General features: G+C 49.4%; 7 protein-coding genes across 9 annotated transcripts; 3 read left to right on the top strand and 4 right to left on the bottom strand.

The window, feature by feature from the left end:
• Positions 1-756: 756 nt before the first annotated feature.
• Positions 757-1,369, bottom strand: FOIG_09415 (uncharacterized protein; the record flags this gene model as incomplete). The annotated part of the gene is made up of 3 exons (XM_031209675.1): positions 757-855; positions 905-1,136; positions 1,179-1,369. The coding sequence occupies 3 exons, from the start codon at positions 1,367-1,369 to the stop codon at positions 757-759; spliced, it is 522 nt and encodes a 173-aa protein (XP_031060762.1).
• A 268-nt stretch (positions 1,370-1,637) lies between these two features.
• FOIG_09414 (uncharacterized protein) lies at positions 1,638-3,306 on the bottom strand. Of its 2 annotated transcripts, XM_031209673.1 has the most exons (4): positions 3,080-3,306; positions 2,760-3,002; positions 2,656-2,714; positions 1,638-2,610 (listed from the first exon to the last, which is right to left on the bottom strand). In XM_031209673.1, exons 1-4 carry the CDS (start codon positions 3,194-3,196, stop codon positions 2,490-2,492), a joined length of 540 nt encoding a protein of 179 aa, XP_031060760.1. In that variant the 5' UTR covers positions 3,197-3,306; the 3' UTR covers positions 1,638-2,489. The 2 variants fall into 2 exon arrangements, with proteins under 2 accessions (XP_031060760.1, XP_031060761.1); XM_031209674.1 differs by having other exon boundaries at positions 2,656-3,002.
• Positions 3,307-3,393: 87 nt separating this feature from the next.
• FOIG_09413 (uncharacterized protein) lies at positions 3,394-5,474 on the top strand. Its single transcript, XM_031209672.1, has 3 exons — positions 3,394-3,684; positions 3,738-4,055; positions 4,106-5,474. Exons 1-3 carry the CDS (start codon positions 3,600-3,602, stop codon positions 5,266-5,268), a joined length of 1,566 nt encoding a protein of 521 aa, XP_031060759.1. The 5' UTR covers positions 3,394-3,599; the 3' UTR covers positions 5,269-5,474.
• A 26-nt stretch (positions 5,475-5,500) lies between these two features.
• On the bottom strand, positions 5,501-6,870 carry FOIG_09412 (uncharacterized protein; the record flags this gene model as incomplete). Its single annotated transcript, XM_031209671.1, has 3 exons — positions 6,080-6,870; positions 5,790-6,027; positions 5,501-5,738 (listed from the first exon to the last, which is right to left on the bottom strand). The coding sequence occupies exons 1-3, from the start codon at positions 6,090-6,092 to the stop codon at positions 5,501-5,503; spliced, it is 489 nt and encodes a 162-aa protein (XP_031060758.1). The 5' UTR covers positions 6,093-6,870.
• Positions 6,871-6,995: 125 nt separating this feature from the next.
• On the top strand, positions 6,996-7,673 carry FOIG_09411 (uncharacterized protein). The gene is made up of 2 exons (XM_031209670.1): positions 6,996-7,158; positions 7,226-7,673. The coding sequence occupies exons 1-2, from the start codon at positions 7,047-7,049 to the stop codon at positions 7,390-7,392; spliced, it is 279 nt and encodes a 92-aa protein (XP_031060757.1). The 5' UTR covers positions 6,996-7,046; the 3' UTR covers positions 7,393-7,673.
• Positions 7,606-12,540, bottom strand: FOIG_09410 (uncharacterized protein). Of its 2 annotated transcripts, XM_031209669.1 has the most exons (5): positions 11,077-12,540; positions 10,483-11,025; positions 10,193-10,435; positions 9,958-10,144; positions 7,606-9,912 (listed from the first exon to the last, which is right to left on the bottom strand). In XM_031209669.1, exons 1-5 carry the CDS (start codon positions 11,653-11,655, stop codon positions 8,444-8,446), a joined length of 3,021 nt encoding a protein of 1,006 aa, XP_031060756.1. In that variant the 5' UTR covers positions 11,656-12,540; the 3' UTR covers positions 7,606-8,443. The 2 variants fall into 2 exon arrangements, with proteins under 2 accessions (XP_031060756.1, XP_031060755.1); XM_031209668.1 differs by having other exon boundaries at positions 9,958-10,435; positions 11,077-12,510.
• FOIG_09409 (uncharacterized protein) lies at positions 12,172-13,394 on the top strand (the record flags this gene model as incomplete). The annotated part of the gene is made up of 3 exons (XM_031209667.1): positions 12,172-12,203; positions 12,228-12,246; positions 13,263-13,394. The coding sequence occupies 3 exons, from the start codon at positions 12,172-12,174 to the stop codon at positions 13,392-13,394; spliced, it is 183 nt and encodes a 60-aa protein (XP_031060754.1).
• Between the last annotated feature and the right edge of the window lie 1,130 nt (positions 13,395-14,524).

Raw genomic sequence — 14,524 nt, 5'->3', positions numbered from 1 at the left:
GCAAGCCATGATGACACCGATGGACGGTACGGTGACAATTACTGCGATGTCACTTTTCTGCACCCTTCCATCTTGTATGTTGAAAACGCCAGTATCGGCTCTCTATGACCTCTGCTTGAGTTGTCGGCTGTGTGTCAGCTTCGTTATGCTTCCCTCACAAGGAGTCATAGCAACACTCTGTCGCACTCTGTCGATTCCAAGAGCTGTGACCAAATAACAAGTAAATCCCGCAGGAAGTTGAATGTTGTTTCGGTTTATCTCTTGGATTTGTATATGTCTTCGAATTGGTTCGATGGTGATCAAGTCGCATGTCTCTTCTGGGAGAGCCTTTTTGTTGGTAAGATGTTCCCATTTTGTCACCAAGCTCTTCCCATAGTTATAAACTCTGGAGTTGAAGAGGTCTCATAGGTAGAAGCTTTTACGCAGAATTCTGGTGCATTGTGGCCGTTGCTGCCCTGAACGCTGCCTCTGGCCGTCACCAGCTTATGAATGGCTCCAACGCCGCGAAGATGACTACAACGATGCATCAATATATCCCTCAGAGATAGAAGGAAACTTAAGGCTTTATTCTTAATTAACAATAATATTTGGATAAGCCGAGATATATCTTGGGATCTTGGGATCTTTTTGAAATGAACTTGCAGACTCCTTGACTGGTTATTCATTCAGTAGCAACTTGAGAAACTCCTTAACTACCTAGTTATTCTGCAGCTCTTAACATAAAAGAAAGTCTGGTTTGAAGACTGAGAATGCTTCTCAATTGATCGTATTAGAAAGCAGCCAGCTACCGGACGGAAGGTCCCAGGTCGGGAAACCAGGGTGAGCCGCATGTGCTCGCAGACAGCAGAGTCCATCCTATACGATTAGCGAACCATATGGGCATGCTACGTCTTGGTATACTGACCTGAAAGTAGGCATCGGCGGACTTGACGTCTTTCTCGTTGGTGAGAACGTGCCTCCTAAACTTCACATTGGGGTCGTGGTTTGGTGGATGAGGATGATTCTGAAGTCTCTGAATTTCGCAAATGCCGTCCGAATCAAGAGTGATGCATAGACATTCAGGGTCTTTTAGTCTTTCCTCAGAATCTGGTGCAGCTTTGCCGCGCTTCCAAGACTTAGTGCAGGAGAGACCCTTTCTGATTAGAGTTGTAATCATAGGTTGTCTAAAACGTAATCACTTCTTGTGGTTCAGGCGATGTACCATATTCCAGAAATATGCATCTGGGCAATGAGATTGAACCATATCAACAAGCTCCAGAGGAAGTCGGCCGAGGAATGGGAGATCAGCAATCCTCCCTGCTCCTGATATGGCCGCTCGACTGACAGGCAGAGGTCCAGGAATGCCAAGTTCTTTGGGGAAGAGACACATGTTGTCGAGTTTGCGCCACGCCAAAGCTCTCCCGACGTAGTTGACCTCGTCTTGCGGTGGATTGGGCGTACTGAAGATTCTCAAGAAACAGTCCGAGTGTATGAAGGCAAATCCTGAAAACTGGCGGACGGTCTCATGGCGCCGTCCCCCACGACTAACATTGTCAAGACTAGCAATAATCCAATGTCCGGAAGGAAAACGATGACACCAGACTGCGGAGCTTCAGGCAAATTCCTGTAGGAAATGAACCGGCAACTCACTTTTATACGCTGACTCTCCTGCATCAGCTATCAATGCATGACAGGCATCGCATTGAGTATCACCAAAGATCTTGGACATTGTATCGATGGGAACCACACAATAGCTAGCTGGGCTCAAAGTATGGTGTTCGCCGCAAGGGATAAAGTGCTGGGTGAATCTGGAATAAAGACGGAGAAAAGCCTAGATGTTATGTTGATGTCAAGTTTGAACATGAATGATCATGAGAAGAGAAGGGAAAGGCATGGCATGGCATGGTAAGAGCAGGACATATACTTGTTCTTGCCCCTGAAGTTCCCGTCAATGCAAAGGTAGAAGGTCCGATGACGGCTGAACCACACGTGAAGAGCAATGTGTGTAAAGATTCAGGCTGCAAAAGAACTGAAAGCTCATGATGAACCGATCACCAAAAATGTCAAGATGTTCCTCGAAAACAGGGATATTCCTATATGAGTTTCCGAGACGACGGAGAGGAAATTGGAGAAAAGAGTGAGTTGATAGCGGAACCCTGACGCTGTGAACCTAGACACTTTCGTGAACACCTTGTGAACGCAAGGAAGGTAGCTAAATTGACGGGTAGGTCACCTAAGTACTAGGTAGGGTGAAGTGTGTTTCCGCTTGATAGGTACCTTTCCTTTCCTTACCTTGACTTGAACGGGCTGGCTTGTCCAGTACTCCCAAGGTTCGCAAACCCTTTATGACAGTTGCCGTATGCTCAAAATCCTCAACACCTTGCCTTGTGAGCTTTCGAAATTTGAACATATTAAGTTTAGCCTAGCTCGCCGTCCTAACACGACAGTCAACGATAGCCGCCGCACAAAAGCCTCCTTTCAAACTCCAACACCAGCATCGCCGTCTCCTGCTATCGACTGGGCGCATCAGAGGGCACAGAAGGAAAATAGCCAGGCTTTGATGCTCGTTCCCGATCAGCTTTTGCAGCCTCGGCTTGCCGCTTCTTCAACAATCTTTGCTGGTAAAAGGCACTGTTTCTGTTAGCATGTTGCCTCCCAAGCAGACACACAACATACGTTTTCAGCTCAAACACACGAGGCTCTTCCTCAGGAGGGGGGGATTTGTCTTCCTTGTCCTGCAAAAGTCAGTCATGTCAAGACAAAATGATATAAAAACTCACCTTGTCTTCATCCTTCTTCTCATCTTTATCCTCCTTGTCTTTCTCCTTATCTCCATTCTTTTCCTTCTCCTTCTTCTCTTCCTTTTCTTTCTTCTTCTTCTGCTTCTCCTCGTACTCTTTCTTAACCCTCTCCTTCTCCTCCTCTAACTCCTTCTCCCTCTTCCTCTTCGCAGCCTCCTCATCAATCTTTGGCGTGCAAAAGTACCGATCCTTGAGGTGAACCGGGCAAACAAAGAAGAAATCCTACCATACCAATCACATAAGTTTAAGCTTACAAAGGGATCAGCTGTATTTGCTTTGCGTGTCAGTATCCCGCATACCTTTTGATCAGGTGTGATTAGCACTGAGGTGCTCGACTTGTAGCAGATATCGCATGCTTTGGCCGCTGTCTCGGCAACCTTGCGGAGCGTGTAGATATTCGGAAACGTAGTCGCCATGATTGCAATTCAGAAACGGCGATATTGTGAGACAAAAGATTGTTTGTTTACTAAGACACCTGACGGCTCGTATCACACGAGGTCGGTGAATAAGGCTGGGCTGGGTTGGGTATCGCGGGGAAGCGTCCCGTCCAACTTTGACGTCAGCACCTGATAGGGCGAAGCATCCCCTGAAAGGTCTGACAACAGCGCCTGTAACCCGCCAAAACTAGCGCCAGTCCCTGACTAATAAGCGCTCTCCGTCATGAATTGCTATCTTATCGCACTTCCAGGAAATATGATGACCTACGCATATCCGATCGCCACAACCAACTTCTGAACAATTCTCTTTCACACAATTTTTCAACCCCCAATCTCTTAAAAACGCTGTGATAGTCCCACAGCAAGACGATTGGTTTCAGTCATGGGCAAAACGCTCGATACGGAGAAGCTGGGTTCGGTATTTGGAACCCGGCCGGATATTCTTGAAGGAATTCAGAGAGCAGCTGGTAAACAATACCCCTGAAGATGTTATTCGCGAAATACTAACTCTGGAGTCTAGATACGCCGGGACGAATCGCTCTGTTCAACGAAATTGCGACTCATGTTTACGATCAGTTGTTAAATGGGGGTAACGAGCCCGCGCACAAGAAGAGAAGAGTCGACGTTCAAACAAACGGAGCCGCGAATGGCACAAAGCCTGTTAAGACCGAGACGAATGCCGCGGATGAGGCTGTTCTTCTCGAAATCAAGGAAATTTCAGTTTCTGTGCCCCAGAGGAAGAAGTTCGAGTTGTGTTTTACAGACGGCCACATCTACGCTCGCGCGCCAAACACAGCCGCACCGATTCCAGCTATAACCTACGCGTGGTCAGACATTGGTACGCGTTACCGCATTGTTGTTATGGGTTCCATGCTAATCTTGCGCCAGAATATGTTTTCTACCTCCCTGTACCCGAAAAGAACCAGGTCCAGCACAACTATGTCATTTTCCCACGAGGAACATGTCTCCCTTCCAAGACGAACCCCCCGGCCGAAGAGCCACTCGTGTTTACAGTCCCCGCGACTGCGCCCAAGCAGGGTACGATAGGTGGACCTGACGCTGGAAGCGCGGCTGCAGTCTCGGACAATTACAAGTCTTTGTTTCACTGGGCTTTGAACCGCCATCTCAAGCCTAATGGTGTCAGCATTACTTCAGCCGACCCCAACAAGTTCCAGAGTATGGTGCGACAACCTCATCGACCGAGCGAGAAAGCTGTGCATGTCAAGGCCTTCAGGGGCTCCAAGGATGGATACCTTTTCTTCCTCGAGAACGGTATTCTCTGGGGATTCAAGAAGCCGATGATGTTCATTCCCCTGAGCCGAATCGCCGCGACGAGCTACACCAACATTCTCCAACGAACATTCAACATCGCAATCGAGGTCTTTGCAGGCGAAGGCGATGCGACCGAAGAAGCTGAGTTCTCCATGCTGGACCAGGAGGACTATAGCGGAATCGACGATTACATCAAGACGCACCGTCTCCAAGATCGCAGTATGGCCGAGCAGCGTAAAGCTAAGCTCGAGCTTGCAGAGAACCGCGGATCCAAGAAGAACGGCGAAGAGGCCGGAGACGACGCACCAGCTGAAGCTGGTATTTCTGAACTTGCAAAGGCACAGCTGGACGCTGAGCAAGCGCTACAGGATGAAGAGGATGAGGATGAGGAGGACTACGATCCCGGTAGTGATGCGGACTCTGATGGTTCAGGGGAGTCCGATGATGATGATGATGATGACAGTGACGACGACGATGAGGACGAGGAAGACGAGGAGGATGCAGAAGGTGAAGCCGAAGACGGCGATGAACAAGCTGAGGGTGATGAGGAGGAAGAAGAAGAAGAAGAGCAAGAGGAGGTTAAGCAGGAGCCAGAGCCGGTCAAAAGAAGCCGAAAAGCTGCCCCTCCACCAGCAGAACCTGTACCACCATCAAAGCCCGCCAAGCAACCCGTTCAGCAGCCCGTCGTGAAGACAGGCTGGGCAGCGCTACGAAGTGTTCCTCGAGCGCCAGCCCCTGAAAGTATGGACTTGGACGAGGAAAAGTTTGATGTTGTCTAATGATGCGGGTGTATGTATATATGTAATGATAGACTTGGCGGGATATGAATCACGGCGGTGTACACAGCATAGGAGTCGAGGAACATGAATATTATCAGTGCTGAAAGGACACTGGTCGATGTGAATATGTTATTGATACAATTTTATTGATGTCTGAACGGAAAGGGAAAAGAAAGTCTCCGCAACAAAGGACGTAGTAAGGAGACCCATGGTATCATTCCATCGCCGAACTTCAAAGCAAGTGACTTTCCCTCGACTTATCCTCGACCTTGACCTCATCCTTATTCTCATCCTTAGCCCCGTCCACTTCTGGGTAGGCGAGGACTTCAGTACGACCCCTTCGGTGCCACTCAGCAATAAGTATTTTACAATTGCCACACCGATGAAGAACATCCTTGGTCGAGGACATAAGAAAGGGAAGAGGCATCAGCAGCCAGCAAGTAGTGATGAACGCAATCCCGGCGAGGGCACTGCAAACATCAGCAACTATTTCTTTCTCAAGAAAGGCAGGGCAAACTTACAGAGTGAAACTACCAGGTTTCACCATTGTGATAGTCATGGCCCTTACTCCACACTTTGGGCAAACAACTGGTGCACTCAGACTTTGCAGTGTATGGATCGGCACACTCGGGAGGTCCTGCTCCTCTAGCTCCGGCTCGAGCGGTGAGCTGAAGTCGCGGGACTTGTAGCCTGAAGGTTGTTGGTTATCATGCTCGAGGGAGTGATGAGCGTGATGCTGATGATGCTTGGGATTAGGTGCTAGACCTCGTAAGCAAGACTACCATGTATACGCACGAGCAACGTCACGTACTAGGTTTCTCCATTGTGAATGTGGATGCAGGTACAGTTGTTGATAAGATGAGATCCGAATCTGGTGTCTTTCAGCGTTGAGCTGTCCAGTTCTTCCCAAAGACGTCTTGCAAACTTATGAGGATGATGAAAGGATGATCTCGGAAGTTTCCTTGTTCTAAGGTACTGCGCCAAGGTCAAAGGTACCCAAGTCACACAACCTCATGATCAAGGAAAGAACCAAACACGGCAGTAAAGTCCTCTCCTCATCAAGAGAGTTCAACAGGCGGAAGGTGGCACCCAACATTTTGGGGAAGAGGCAGTGATGTCACGAATGAAGTTGAACTCGTGTATTACTCGTCTGTAGAAATCCTTCCATGCCCGAAGGTGATGATCATAACATGAATCTTGTAAGTTGTGCTGGGTCAAATCGTTGGCCGACATCACAAGCTTCGCTTGCAAGAGTAGAAAGGTGAAAGGCCGTGGCTGTATGCTTGACGATCCATTTGTGGCAAGTAACGATGCATCACGAGGTTGAGCAGAAGAGCGCATGTAAATAAGAGGATGTGTTTTCCTAAAAATAAGCCAGGTATAGTTGGGGTCTGTTGTAAGTTGGAATGGCGATACATTCCCATTTCTGCAGCTTGGTAGGTACTGTAGTGAGTTGTAGATAGATGCATATATTGCTGATGGGAGTGCGCCTGTGCGTCAAACCTTGCACTCACGCAGGTAACAGAAATACAGAAAAGTCTTCATCAAGTCCAATTAAATTGAATTCAATCCATGTTCCCAGAAGAAACTGTTTAATCCTCTCCATCTCAAGATGCTCATCCACGCAACTTCACGCTCCAACACAGTCTTATCTTATCACCAATCTTATCTCCATCTCCACAGCACGTGACACCTTCCAAACTTTCCACTCCTCCATAACCGCATCACGACCTCAATCGCCAGATCGATCAATCCAATCCCCCATACGATCCCTCAAAATGACCGGCCGACACAAAGCAATTCGTCTTCCACCTCTGAAGACCCTGCGCGTCCACAACCCCAAGCGCCAGGTCGAGAATCCCTGCATCGCCATCATGTCCAGCGTTCTCGGTACGAACTCCCCTCCAATTCGACGGCTCCTCGCAGATCTCGGATGGCATACTGACAATGGATACAGCATGCTGGGCCTCAGCAGGCTACAACGCAACGGGCTGCGCAGCAGTAGAGAACCAGCTCCGCAAATGCATGGACGGTCCGGCTCCTCCCCCCGCGGGCACGAATACGATTAACTACCATCTCGCACGAATGCAAAAGTACATGACCGGGCCGAGGAAGCAAAAGTAGAAACGGACACAAAAACGAAGCAGAGGAAGAAGAAGGAAGGGTTATGCATTTTGGGCGTCGGAAGCGCTGCTTTTGCTGGGATGGGATTGGATTCGAGATATGTACAACAATACCCGCATGGGGGATAGAAGGGAGGATGTATAAATATCGCTGTACGATAACAGTTACAAGTACAATTCAAATCATGACAATTTGAATCAACAACAAATCGATGGTGACGATACGCGGATGAAAAGGATTATGGGACTTATAGCTACAACATCACAATATGCATGACGGACCAGTTCATTCAAAGTGTTTGCATTTCACTACCTCGCTCTGCACAACACCTAATACTCAAATCAACAACTCTACCCATCATAAGGCGCACACCCAATGCCACAAGTTTCCCACATCCACCTCTATTGCGCTGGGGGGAATCACACCCAAAAACAAAAAGGAACGACAAACCCGAATCTTGAGAAGACAGACACAAAAAAAGAAGAAGTTAAATGACAAAGAACGAGAAATCAAGAGAATGATGATAAACGCCCCCATTTCTTAATAGTAGCGCCGGATCCCATGAAACTGTGCTGTAAGTGACTGAGAAGATGAATGATCCCGGTACAGAAAACAGCTTGAATCTAACAATAGAAAGGACGCATACAATGCGAATGAGCCATTTCTATGCAAGACAAAGCCATCCCGAACCAAAAAGAAGTCTTAACCCAAGAAAAATAATGTCCATGGGACGAATGAGTGGCTCGAGTAGGCGGTTTTTGTCGTTAGATAGTGACGATAGAAAAAAGAGATGTGTTCGAAAAGTCGAGTTCGCTTGCCGTCTATATGATAATGTATCGGCCTTGCCTAGTCGTCCAGACGCCCTTGGTCGTTATCGTGCCTTTGATCATGGATGGTTTCTTCAAAGTAAATATATGAATGTTTTGTTTTCCGTGCGCCGAAAAATGCGATTAATGATCCGTGGGTATCCTAAGCACAATGCACCATTTCTGCCTCCTCTCCGGGTGGTGGGTGTCGATCGACGTTTGAGTGTGCGCCTGTGAGAGGATGTCTAGGAAGTGCCACCGACGCAGAAGAGCTCTATCTCTCCTACGCCTCCAGAGTACATGTTCCTGACACCTTCGCGCCACTCCATGAAGGCGATCTGGATATCATCATCGCCTTCGATTGCGACAAAGTCACCGTCTTCGTCGCGGTATCGAAGCTTGAGCAGGCCCTTGCTGATACTGCTAGTAGTGAAGCGGGCGAGCTTGGCGTCGATGCGATCAACAAGAGACTGATAGGTAATATTGAAAGCCACGACCAGGGTGACGTAGTTTCCTGCCTCGCAGTTCACTCGAACCTTGAGCTGTGTTGGCAGGGGCATTTCTGGGCTTAGAGGGTTCGAGTTTGGTGGCATTGTTGCTGTACCAAGAGCTGGGGACACTGTTCGTGAGTTGGCGGCAGCAGCGTCAACACGAAGAGCATTTCCTCCAGCGCCGGGCGTCATTGATCGTGGATGAACAGGTTGTGAAGGGAAGTGGTTCATGCTGCCGCCCACACTGCCGGTGTGCTTGTGCATGCGCTCTCGCTGAGCGCCTGGGCTGTTTGTTTGAGCCCGAGTTGGCTGTTCATTTCTAGGTGAACCTGTTTGTTCTCGGCCAATATTGGGGTTGTGACCAGGATGCAGATGTTGAGGAATACCAGGGACCGCTGGAATGTTTCCGTGGCTAGGCTGTCGTGTGCGTGGCATTCCTGGTCCGTTAATATCAGGAGTGCTATACGAGCGGTTCCTCTGTTGGGCAGCAAGAGCAGCCTGGTTGTTTGAGGCCATTGCTGGCAGTGAAGGTCCACGAGGGTTACGTCCATGAGGGTTCGGTGAAGGACCGTCGCGAGAGGGAGCACGTGGCATGGCGGGTGCGGTGTAGCGGTTACCGTTACCATCCTCCCATGTTGGCTGAGGAGTGGCACTCTTGGGAAGTCCATAGTGAGGCGTTGTGAACATTCCACTGGCGGTGCTGGTTCTTGATGATGCTGGCGACTCGGCGACAGGAGAGAAGTAGCTATCGCCCGCCCAGGCGCCGGGTGAATGAGCACCATTTGCTGCTGTCTGAAGGCTGAGCGGTGCGGGGGGCGCTGGCAGAGGGAATCGAGGCGGAGGCGCTCTCACCATACCGGCCAGTGAAGCAGAGCTCTCTCCGGTTCCGGCCCGAGCGCGAAGGTTACTGGTTGAAGCTGTCCGAGGCACGATGCCCGCGGGAGGTCCAGTAGGGTATCCAGCGGGTGCTGTTGCTGGTCCGAGGTCTTCATCATCGTCGTCCTCCTGCAGGTATGGATTCTCCAATCCAGCCCCATGCTCTCGTGTCCAGGCAAAGTCGGTTGAAAGCGAGTCTGAGTTTGAGGACTGGCGCGGCACGTTATGCTTCCTCTGGGTCTCCAGAGTCATCACCCATTTCCTCAAAGTCTCTTCGTTCAAGAACTTGATGACAAAGTTCTCAACACCAGGGTCTCCCTTCCACCATATCTGTACGCTATGATTGCCTTCCGAGAGTTAGTTTTGTCGATTACTCCGGGTTCATAACTTACCTGGCTTAGAAAAGGACACAATATCAGTTACATTAGTCATGAAAATTCTGCCTTTCAACTGAAGCTTGGCACTCTTGTTCCGCGTCTTGGTACCTGATGACCGCAGCTTGTCCTTCTTATCCTTGCTCTTGCTTGATGATATCTCCTTGCAGCACAGGAGAATAGACTCGAAAAGGTAGATTTCGTACTTTTCAAGGTTAGTGTCGGGCCCCTGGAATCTGGCCAGCAGACTTACATCCTTCTCTTGATCTGTCTTTCCGGTGATCACACCATACACGCCATGCAGGAGAAGCTTGCCAAATTGTTCTACCTTGTGGTTTTTCCAGTCCTCAACTCGGCTTGTAAGATCCTCGAGGGCCTCATCAAGCAAGTCGCGGTTAACGGCTTCGTTAGCCTTTTTCAGCACTCGCTCTGCGGCTTCACAACCGCTGGTCAGATCTATCTTGACTTCATCATCCTCGCTCTTCTTGTTCAAATCCTGCCATGTATTAGCTATTGAATATCGAAAAAGCGCAATTAACCCACCTTGAGCAACAGGGGATATTTCACCAGTCTTTGCATGGGCTTTAGCAGGAAACCATCCAGGGTATTGAAATCGGCTGCCACGGGGTGTGAGGAGCGTTGAATTTTGTCGAAAACCTGATTCGCAACCATAGCCGCCTTACGCTGGTTGGCGATAAAAGGCTGGTAAATGTCGAACGCATCCTCGTACATAACGAAGGGAGCCCCCCATCGTTGGGCGTCAGCAGACATGGAGTTTGTTGTCTCTACTCGAATCAAGAAGCGGCGCTGGAAATCGAGAATGGCGTTGATGTTGAGGAAGATCTGATGGAGAGTATCGCCAGGAATTTCGCCTTGTTGTTCGAGTGTCTTCTTCAAGTCGTGCAGGTTCTCGAGGTCTTGAACGTATTTTCGCTCGGTGTCGACAAGTTCACGGATGATGTGGTCTCGGTAGGTCATCTGTCCGCCCGTGGGCTCGTTGTTTCCATCCCCGGATTCTGGTAGAGGTTGAAGAAGATATCCGCGTTCCTCTGCTCGATCCAAGACGTAATTAACAACTTGAGTCACCTATTTCATCACTTTAGCTCAGTCTACACACCATGGCCAGAATCTACCAACCTTAACAAAGCCGCTGGTATCGTTACCCATCAAGTCAGTTATCACGAAACTATGTGAAGATGGAATATCTAGGTCCTTCATGCAGGCCTGAACGAATTTGAAGATGGCGATCTTGGACTTCTTAGCTTCATTAGCGCTAGGGTCCTCGACCTTGAGCTCTTCATTAGGTCGCAGGGCATTGTAAATGAGGAGCAAAGGGTATCCTGTTCGGAACAGGTTCCATAGGGGATCAACAGGATCATTGGGGTCTAGTTGATCGAGATAGGGATCGAAGCCAGGAACCTGAGCCAAGCGCTGCTTGAGCGAAATGCAAATCTGGTAAAGCGATCGTGAAGCGTCGGCCTTTTGGTTGATAATATTCGCTGTGGCTAGCACGGGACCGCCGTTCTGTGGTGTGGCGGTCGTAGCCGTGGACAGAGAACTCAACGAAGCCGAGGAGCCAGCAAAGGCTGTCGAGCCCGAGAGTTGGCTGGCGCGCGGCGCATGGTTCATACTGGTCTGCGAGAAGCCACTGAATCCGTTGGAGTTTGGCTGAAAGGCCGGAGTTGTATTATTTCGTAGCAACGGGGCATGGGCCATAGCCTTCTACGCCATCCGTCGAGAGGGAGCGACTTGGGAGAGAGAGATAGAGAAACGAAGCCGACAGCAGGGAGGGAGGGACGTTGCAGCGAGGAAAAGGATGTCGAGGGAGATCGGTTCGTGTGGAAGCGCCGTGGGGATTGTCTTGGGTGTGAAATGTCTAGGGATGTCACTTGGCGTTGGACTCAGGAACGTTTCAACGAGCGGTTCGACGTCATTCGGCGGTGAATCAGCGTGAGATTCGAACGCTGATTTTTCGCAGCTGCAAGACAGGACAGGCGGGGTAAGGGGGTGTTGAGGAGGAAGTGTCGAAGCGAAGCGGTTTGAGGGAGTAATTCGAAGGTTGGAGCGACAAAGGGTTGATCGCGGCGGGAGTCCCTCTTTGAACGTATACTTTCTGAAATCGGCAGCGGGCCTGGTGATGGCTGGTCGAGAGTGTAGAGGTGGTGGTCTCGGGGGGTCAGGCGGTGGAGCGATCGAAGGGGGGGTTTAGTGAAGCGGATCGACGATGCCGAAATGGAAGCTGGACAGTTTTTGAAACGATGGAAGTAGGTTCTTGTCTGATCTGGCAGGCGGGCCAAGTATTCCGATGTGAGTTTTTTTGACTTTTTGAGTAGGGCAAAAGCAGGAAGAGGAATTAAATTAGAGCCAGAATAAACCGTTGTTGCCGCAGTTTTGGTCAAAGGAAGGATTTCGACGAGGCTGGGCGTAGGTTTAAGGTAAGGTTGAGCGGACGGCAGATGGGAAAGTCGTTTAAAGGAGGGAAGACCAAAAGCGGGCAGTGAGTGCAGGACAGGACAGGAGCAGCAAGCAGCAGCAGCTGGGGAGAGGAGGCGGAACGGAAGCGGGCGGTTGGCAATTTAGCGGTACTAAGGCTACTAGGCTGTTAGTGGAGGTTTAGTTAGTGATTTATGATTTAGTGGGGGTGGGCGCGGCCATTTCAGAGGCTGGTTGGCGCTGGAGTAGCCAGTGAGTGGACGGGAGGGATTGGATGTCATCGGTCTCAGTTTAGGTGAGTGATACTTTACGCGCTGACATTGTCACTCCGGAGCAAATGATTTGACGGGCTTGATATGACTCGAGTGATTGCATATTAGGTGATACTCTCTCCGTTTCCCTCTGTACGGCAGTTGAAGCACAATCGCTTGAGTACAAAAGCCCCCATGATCTGGAAAAGGGGATCAGACCCTTGTGCAAATGGGACTGTGCGCGATATGACACAGTCGACACTGTACCGCAGGGCGCAACTGTAACCGATGGAGTCCGTGCGATGAGTTCGAGGGACGTGCATTTCTTTGGGCATTAACAAGTCTTCCCCGGTGCACATCCTATCTCCATCCATCCTTATCCATTATGTTTCAAATTAGCCCAAAGCACTTGATCTTCCTCCTCGGGCCTTTTTAATCGTCATCAGCAAGTCATCGACTATTATTTAGGTTTTGCACAAGAAAGAAGCTTTCTGGAAGGAGGTCAATTGGCACATGAGTCGTGCTCCAGGCGAGATGCTGGGCCAAGACCCTGATCTACGAGATACCTGGTCCAATAAAACACCAAAATCCAATGGTAACAGTAAAGTGTTACCAAGCATTGTCACTAACCACTTCCAGTCCCACATGTCCTCTCTCAGATTCAGGGATCAACAGGGGTACAACGATACTGCCATCGCTATCAGCGTTCAAGCTAAAACAGAAGAGAAGAAAGCATTGCTGTCACCGTCACATGGCAAGAATTTGACTTGACGCCCAAAGAGGGGAGGGGGGGGAAATACAAGGGTCTTGAGAAAGACGATTGACTTGACATGGATAAGCCCCTGAATCCGCCAGAACGGGTGGTGTGGTTCCCCTCCTCTTCCAGAAGGACATTGCATGAATGTGCAAGGAAGCATTTGAACTTTACAGGCATCCCATTTTTCCTGTCTACTTCGATATAGGAAGCTGCATCAGTTTGACACATCCGAGGAGAAGCTTCAACACACGTTATCAGCAATCATGACTGATCTTCAGTGATAGATCTATCCTGTATCTTGTTCACATCAAATTGACTTATCTCTGGGCTCAATCTACAGTTCAGAATCGACGCCATGTGCCCACTGCCCACGGCGGCTAGTCACCTCTTCACATACCCAATCGCCGCTATCTTGTATCATGAGATTTGACGACAAGATATCCTCAGCAGATCTTCGCAGGTAAGAAACGCAGCTATCCGAAGTATTTTCTTCTCATCATGAGATTTTACCGCAAATCTCTTCATGAACCCTTCAAGCAAAAGCAAGCACGCATCCTACCACTTCAACTGCCAATGACCCCTGCCTGACATCATGGGTCCTGTAGCTCTTCAATCTCTCCAAGCTCAGGGGAGGCGCTCGCTAGCTTCTCTTAGAGAAGGTTTCTTGGAACCTTTCGAAGCCGGCTTTTGGCAGTTTCTCTGTTGGTTTGCTGCACATTTCCGCTCCCCATTCGGGAATAGTCAAAAAGACATGCATTACAGCGTATGCAAATCTGAAACCCGTGGCTTAATGCACAGGCCAGCAACAAGCTTTTGTGCAGACAATCGCACTACCAGCATCATATAAAAGCCAAATCGAGGGACATGGACAAAGAAGGCTTGCATGGAGAATGCTAGAATCGGCCAGAATGAACTTGGGATATTGAGGCTAAAACGTAGCTTGAAACATAGAACTGCCCGCTTTTGGCTCGACTTGCTTATACGCTACTGAGTGTCTGTTTATGCCTCAGCTGCAACTATCGACGATCTTTCCACAAAACCACTCGGGGATTAACCATATTCTGTCCATGATCAGCGCCCCCAGTGCTTGTCTTTCTCTTTAATATCCGAGACCTTGGAACTTTGCAAATCTCTTTCCATATAT

This window comes from Fusarium odoratissimum (genome assembly GCF_000260195.1).
Source record: "Fusarium odoratissimum NRRL 54006 unplaced genomic scaffold supercont1.15, whole genome shotgun sequence".
NCBI classification, from domain to species: domain Eukaryota; kingdom Fungi; phylum Ascomycota; class Sordariomycetes; order Hypocreales; family Nectriaceae; genus Fusarium; species Fusarium odoratissimum.
Note: the sequence above shows the minus strand (reverse complement) of the source record. Positions and strands in the feature narration are given on the sequence as shown.